Source organism: Galendromus occidentalis, unplaced genomic scaffold, assembly GCF_000255335.2.
Source record: "Galendromus occidentalis unplaced genomic scaffold, Mocc_1.1 scf7180000076393, whole genome shotgun sequence".
Taxonomy (NCBI): Eukaryota; Metazoa; Arthropoda; class Arachnida; order Mesostigmata; family Phytoseiidae; genus Galendromus; species Galendromus occidentalis.
Genome location: NW_003804382.1, coordinates 147 through 7,649, shown reverse-complemented (window position 1 = coordinate 7,649; position 7,503 = coordinate 147). Strand labels below are relative to the sequence as shown.

The following is a 7,503-nucleotide window of genomic DNA, read 5'->3' as shown; positions in this document are numbered from 1 at the left end:
ACGGCGTGCATCGCACACGCCGAGCGAGACGGATACAGATAAACACCTACCGAGGATGCCAGGACTTCTTATCGAAATCTTTATACTACACATATACACCCACTTATCGCTCCCATCTCAGATAGCCCTACTCGCATGAAATCACAGAAAATGCATTTTATGCGGTGAAATTCCAAAACATGCATTTCGAGCCGAAAATGACCCGATCATGCATTTTCATGCAATATATGCATATTGCATGAAAGTTTCAGCTCTAATGATCAGTTTGCAGAATGAAGTGGCGGCCCCAGATAAATTTTCTGAATCGTTCCACCGCCGGAACGAGAGTGAGAGCCTCTTTCTCGATCTGCCCGTAATTTTGTTGAGCTTTCGTCAGCGACTTCGCCATGTGGAAAACCGCCTTCACGTTCCCATCAGCGTAACGCTGAAGCAGGACGCCCCCGATTCCGGTCGGGCTAGCGTCCGCCGCCACGATCAAGGTCTGCCGGGGGTCGTATTGAGCGAGAAGAAGAGGACCGCTCAGAATCTCCTTGATTCGCTCGAAGCAAGCATCGTGTTCTTCCGTCCAGATGAACTTCTGGTCGTCCCGGAGCAATTTTTCCAGCGGTGCCTTGAAGGAATGCAGTTGATGTAAGAAACCAACAGGCCGGGTCGAGGTATCACAAATCACAAACGACTTAGGTGTTTTTATTTATGGACAAAGCAGACGCGCGCTGAGATGTCTGTGCGCGTTACTTGGCGGGATGTTCGAGATCTCCCGACATCTCCCTCCTCACTGGTTATGGATATTGATTCCTTAAAATTACATATATATATATACATGGGGCTTCCTAAGAAGTTTCGATTCTGAAGTTATTGACATTTAGTAAGGGATAGTCGAGTCGTGTCACTCATTCGAAAACCTTTGTGGAGCTATGATGTTCCTGCCGCTCCTGGTCGTCACCGCGGCTGGTGCTGGGGTGTCCTGAACGGTTCTGTTCCCCTCTGTTGCCTGCTCCGACTCTCCTTCCTTACTGGACTCCCTCCGTTGAACTCTGGCCAGAACCTCTTTGTTCCGTCTCTTTAGTTTGGGAAATGGTACGCAGAACTTTAGCGTACTTTTCTCTCTTGGGGTATTTCGCTCATGACGCTGCGGTTTACTTGATGATTCCTGGATCGGTGCTTTCCTGAGAAGTCGCCTGTTACGAATGACGACGTTCCCATTCTCGCGACGTACTTCGTACGTCCTTCCATCCAGAATTTTAGTGACCCACGCCGGAGTCCAGTTTTTTTCGAAACTGAGAGGTTGAACTCGCACCCTGTCTCCGACCCGGAGTGGGGCTAGGTCCGACGCTCCCTTGTCATGCTGGGATTTCTGTGCTCTCCTCCTTTTAGCGATGTCCGCCACGACATTGCGGTGAACTCGCGGTATTAGAGCTTTTTTGCTGGTCGGAAGGGTGGACCGCGTGGTCCGGCATAGAAACTTCTGCGCTGGAGACAGTCCGTCTTTTTGTGGCGTGTTCCGCCACTCCAACATCGCCATTTCGGAGTCAGATTTCTCCAAAATTGTTTTCTTTACGAGCCGCTTCGCAACTTCCACGGCGGACTCCGCCTTCCCGTTGCTGGAGTGGAAGTGTGGCGAGCTACAAGAATGCTCGACCTTCCACTCATTTAAGAAGTTGCGAAATTCCGCGGAAAGGTATCTCGGATCGCTGTCCGTCCTGAATCGTCTTGGTCTCCCATACGTTGCGAAGAGTTTCTTGGTTACCTCGATGATCTGGCTGGTATTCGCCGTGGGGCCCACTCGAGTGACGTGGAAGTAGTCGCTATAACCATCAACTGTGACTACGTACTGTTGGTTATGCCACTCGAACAGGTCTTGATGAACTATTTCCCACGGGTGTTCTGGAATCTCTTCACTTATTAACTTTTCTTTCGGCTGTTTTGTGCTGAAGGTTTGACATGTTTGGCAAGCTTCCACCATCGTTTTGATGTCGTTTTTTATTCCCGGCCACATGATCACGCCTCGAGCTCGACGATACGTCGCATCGAAGCCCAAGTGAGACCTGTGACATCGCTGGATCATATCTTTCCTCAGGCTCCTCGGGATGTAGCATGCTTGCCCGACGAAAATGATGCTCTCATCGATCCGAAGCTCTTCCTTAAGTGATTTGAATGTCGCCAAGGATTCCTCGTTTTCTATCGGCTTTCCTTCTTTGATCATTTTTATGAGCTTGAGGCATTCATCGTCTTGTGTTGTGTGTCGACGAATTTCGTCGAGCACGGGGTCTGATATCGTTGTTCCTTCGTGAACTTGAACGGCCTCTATTCCCAATCTGTGTAGCGTTTCTTCCGTCGTGATCGCCGCGAAGTCTCGCAACGGTGCGCGGCTGAGAGTGTCGGCTATGACGTTGGATTTGCCTGGTATGTATTTGAGTTTTAGCTGATATCTTTGCAGCACAAGCCGCATCCTCTGTAGTCGCTTTGGGCATTGCTCCAATGACTTCTCAAAGATTCGCACTAAGGGTTTGTGGTCGGTCTCGATGGTGATGTCTTTCTTTCCATACAGAAGATGATCCCATCGGAGGCAGCTTGATACTATAGCGAGTGTCTCTTTCTCTATCGCTACGTATCCTTTGTCGGCTTCCGAAAGTGCGTGCGAGTGGTAGCAAACCGGTCTGTTGTCTTGTAGTAAGACGGCACCTACACCTAGATCGGAGCTGTCCGTCTGTATGGTCACGGGTTTCTTCACGTCGTAGTATGCCAGTGTGGGGGAGTTCGCGAGGCGTTGTTTGATTTCCTTGAACGCTCTCTCTTGTGTCTCCATCCACACGAACTTGTTTCCTTTCCTGATGATTTCTCGCAGCGGGGCCGTCAGTTCTGACAATTGCGGAATGAATGGCAGGTGGTAGTTTATCATTCCTAAGAATCTCTCAACAGCTTTGGTGTTCTCGGGCTGAGTCATTTCAAGGATGGCCCGAACCTTATTCGGATCGGAACGAACCCCTTGGTTTGAGATCACATGGCCCATGTAACGGACCTCCCTGAGACAAAGTTGTACTTTCTCTCGATTGAACTTTAAACCGACTTCCCTGGCTCTCTGCAGGAGCGCTCTCAAATTTCTGTCAAGATCTTCTTTGGCTTCTTCATCTGACTCGCCTACTCCGTAGATTAGAGTGTCATCTGCTATCACGAGGCATCCCTTGAGTCCGTCGTAGGCGGTTATCTGTCTTTGCTGATATTCCTCGCTTGCTGAGGAGATTCCTTGTGGCATTCGGAGGTACTTATACCTGCCGATCGGCGTCCAGAAACAGGTTAGGTCGGTACTTTCGCTGTGCAGTGGCAATTGGAAGAATCCATCTTTCGCGTCACATATGGTGAACCACTTAGCTTTCGCGAGCATTGGTAGGTGGTCCTCCAATGTGGGGATTGCATATCGCGGTCTCTGGATAGCTTTGTTGAGTTCTGATGGGTCCAATGTGATTCGTACGCTCCCGTCCGCTTTAGGGACCACGACGGAGTTCGAAATCCAATCTGTTGGGTAGTTGACCTTCTCAATTATTCCGTCTTTCTCCATCCGTCGTATTCTCTCGACGAATGCATCTTTTGTTGCCACTGCTGGCTTGCGTGGTGCTGCTTGCTTCGGTATGATTTCTGGATTGGTCTTGATCTTCACTGGCGGTCCTACACACCCTAGACCTTTGAAGACGTCATCAAATTCCTGAAGCATCTTGCTCGTATTTTGGGTCGTCGTCTCGATTTTGTATGTTTGCTGTACATCGTCGTGGAGTTTGATAATATTCATCTTCAAGCACGTCCGTCCAGAAAGCAAAGTGTCGACTTCTTCTTTGAGCACTTGGAATGGAATCAGGTGTTGCTTACGATCGTATTCGCATCTCAAAGTGCACTCTCCTAAGGACTTCATCTTGGTGTTGTTGTATGTCTTCAAGAGTGTAGAGCCTTTTTCGTCTAATCTCTTCGTTATTCCGCCTGCCTCCATAGCCTTGTGGTAGGTCTCGAGGCTCAAAGCGGAGATGGTGGCGCCTGAATCGATCTGAGCTCGCATACGGGATCCGTTTGGCATTTTCAGCAGAGCGAAGAACTTGCTCTTTGCCTGCAGGTGCTCCGAGATGGCGAAGATGTCATGATCATCGCCCTCGTCGTCCTCGCCTGCGGAGCTTTGCTGCGTGCTCCATTCTCGACTCTCTTGCTCTAACGGATATACTTGCTGCTGTTTTCCCGATTTGCACGCCAGTTCGAAGTGGTTCATCTTGCGACAGTTTTGGCAACGATGTCCGTACGCCGGGCATCGTCTGGGTTGATGCGAGCTGCCACAGAATTCACAGATGTGCTTGCTCGATGTTGCCTGAGAACTGGACGGCCAATTTCCACGCATGCTTGATGATTTTCTTCTCTGCCAGGGTCTCGTCTTTTGTCCAGATTGTCGTCTCGACGATGGCAGGACTTTTTCTTCTTCTGAATGCTGGCAGTTGCTCGTTGTTTGCTTCCGTTTGCTTCAATACGGCTATGACGTGTTCGATCTCCCAAATTTTCGATCGGTCTGCCTCAAAAACGATACGTCTCGCCGCCTCCATACAGGTTCCACTAATGAGTTGGTGCATGACAAGTTCCGACTCTGCTGTGAACTTGCATGGTTTCACTGCTTTATAGACGCGTCCTACGAATTCCGACACCGTCTCGCCCTCGCTCTGTTTGATTCTTGAGAACAGGTGGCGATGGAAGTGAACGTTTTCATGCGGTGCGAACGTCTGATCGAGCTTCTTTATGATTTCCTTGAGTGTTCGGCACGGTGACTCCGGATTCGCAACGTCATTGCTCAGGATTGCTCCGAGATTCAAGCTCCTCAATAACTGTCTATTGTGGTCGCCCAAGCAGGCACGGAATATGGCAACCTGCTTCTCCGGAGTCTCTTTGCATTGGTCCTCGACTAGGCCGTAGTCCGAGAATGCTTCTCGGAAATCTTTCCACGCTTCACTGTTGTCGGCACCCTGTACCGCACGGAATGGATCCGGCTGTCTATTCTTTCTTCGCTCGGCTGTCATTTTCTAGCCTGTAGATTTCGGTTCCACAATTATTTGCTGCTTCTTCGCACACCTCTTTTTTTTTCTTGGTTCTAAGTTTTCGACTGCGCCATGTAAGAAACCAACAGGCCGGGTCGAGGCATCACAAACGACTTACGTGTTTTTATTTATGGACAAAGCAGACGCGCGCTGAGATGTCTGTGCGCGTTACTTGGCGGGATGTTCGAGATCTCCCGACAGTTGACGTATGAATTTCCCGTAGTAATTGACTAACCCGAGGAGCGACCGAACTTCTTTCTTGGAAATAGGTGTAGCCAATGCCTGAATCGCCGAGATCCGCTTCGGATCCGCCTCGATACCCCTTTCTGACACGATCAGACCCAGATACTTGACTTTCGACTGAGCAACTGTGCACTTCTCTAGTCTTAAATGGAATCCCCACTCTTGGAGACGCTGCAAAACAGCCAGAAGACGCTGTCGATGCGAGGTCGGATCTTGCGCCATGACAAGGATGTCATCAAGGTACACCAGGATACCTTCCAGTCCGGCAAGCGCTTGCTAGCCTTCTGGAAGATAGCGGGAGCAGTTTCGAGCCCGAACACTAGCCGCTTGTACTTGAACAGGCCACGATGTGTAGAAATCGTCGTATACGGCTGACTCTCCTCATCGAGCCGAAGTTGTAGATACGTATCGGCGAGATCGAGCTGGGAGAAGACTTTACTTCCGGAAAACTCCGACATGATTTCCTCCATGTTCGGTAGCGGATGGTTCAAATCTTTCAGGGCTGCATTCAAATCAGTAATCAGCACACACTCTCAGAGATCCATTCGGCTTTTCGATAACCACAATGGGTGTCGCCCGATTCGATTGCTCCACAGCCTCGATCGTTCCGTTGTTCAACAATCGACTGCGCCAAAGTTAAGTTCGTATGCGGCTAAGAAGGCTACACGGAGATGCGACTACACAGCTTAGCAATCAGTGATCAAGTGACGTGGCGTCTGCGCGCCCCGTCTATTTATTGAAACTCTCTTAGCAATAACGAAGCTGGGAATAGCGAGTCCACAGTCCCAACAAATGGCTAATCCTCGTCATAGTTAGAATTAAGGTCCGAGCCGATATCATTGTTTGAATCGGCAGGTCTTTCCCTCGATGTGCGCTCTTTGTTCTTTTCGGAGTATCTGATGAGCCTTGTGTCCAAGTACTCAAAGAACTCTTCCCTTTGTTTCTCGAGTCTTATTTTCAGCTCCATATTTCCTTTGGCTGAAATGTCAAGCTTTTTCTGCATTTTGCGTAGTTGTTCACGCAAATCATCACGTTCATTCTCTCTAAACCTGACGAGCTGAAGAGCTCTCTCGAGACGAGAGGACTTGTCGACAGGCTCTATCGGTTCCTCGATGGGAGGCTTGGTTTTGCCTGTTTTGGGTCTAATTGCTGCTTTGGTAATTGTTGAAGGTCAAGATTCGTAGCTCTGGTCAGGAGTAGAAGAGCAGCCCGTTCAGGAATACACAGAGATGCGATCTCACGAGAGGGAGATACCACAGTGAATTTTATTCGAAATCTTAGGTCTTTTATACCTAGGCAGGAGTCTAAGCTCCTCCTTACATGTCCTGATCCGTACATACATATACATAGGATAAGGCTACCCTGGTCTATCATAAGTAGCGTCCTAGAATGCTATTGGGTGTACCCAGCATGTGGGGTGCTAGCCCAATTTCGTACTACCTCAAGGGTATCATGCTAGAGTCGTAACTTCGGGGTATAACCCCGGTGACTCACGTATTTTACTACTGTCACGGGTATATGGCCCCGTGGGTTGGTATGAGTCATAGTCCTAGTACGGAACGAGGACTAGTAGTTTCCAGTTTCTACCTAAACCTCAACACCTCCCCTAACTGCTAAGTCCGAGTGTCTTCAGGATGAGGGAGCAGTCAGGCTCCGGGTACTATCCACTTTCAGCAGTCAGCTTCTGAGAGTATTGAAGCGATGAAACTTCCTGAATAAATTGAATCGTCGTCCGCTGCTCAATTCCGAATTCGTTTTTCGCATGTCCAAACGGTATGCGACAAGTCCGGTTAGGTGCGCAGTAGGCCTGTACACAGCCGTATTCTCGGCGCTCAGCGCCAGGGGGCAGTGCGGCAGGCTCCCGCCGGAGGGCGCTTGAGCACCACAAAGGTGCTACAAAGGTGCTTTGCTAAAGATAGAATTTCCATTGATTTTCCATTGAATTTCCATTGAATTTCCATTGGAGAGACAGGAATCACGGTCTCTGTGGATGAATATTATGGGTTCAGGGTTCTGCCTCCCCTCTCACAGAGAGTGGGAGTCCTGTGGTGTAATTTTGAATTTTTCATGGTTGAGCGGAGAGATCGAAATTCCGATAGGTCTAGGATTCCGTTAGATTTTAGTCGTTGGAGTCCGTTGAAAGAACTGCGTCGTTCAGAAGCATCGCAGCCCTTTTCGATTTGTCCTCCGGAGCTTCATC

At 49.3% G+C, this 7,503-nt stretch overlaps 2 protein-coding genes across 2 annotated transcripts; both read right to left on the bottom strand.

The window, feature by feature from the left end:
* Positions 1 to 4,319: 4,319 nt before the first annotated feature.
* LOC108865184 (uncharacterized) lies at positions 4,320 to 5,042 on the bottom strand. Its single transcript, XM_018641958.1, has one exon. It carries the CDS (start codon positions 5,040 to 5,042, stop codon positions 4,320 to 4,322), a length of 723 nt encoding a protein of 240 aa, XP_018497474.1.
* Positions 5,043 to 5,228: 186 nt separating this feature from the next.
* Positions 5,229 to 5,805, bottom strand: LOC108865183 (uncharacterized protein K02A2.6-like; the record flags this gene model as incomplete). Its single annotated transcript, XM_018641957.1, has 2 exons — positions 5,229 to 5,474; positions 5,558 to 5,805. Coding segments are annotated over 2 exons (494 nt in total), but the record flags the coding sequence as incomplete, so codon positions are not given.
* Positions 5,806 to 7,503: the final 1,698 nt, after the last annotated feature.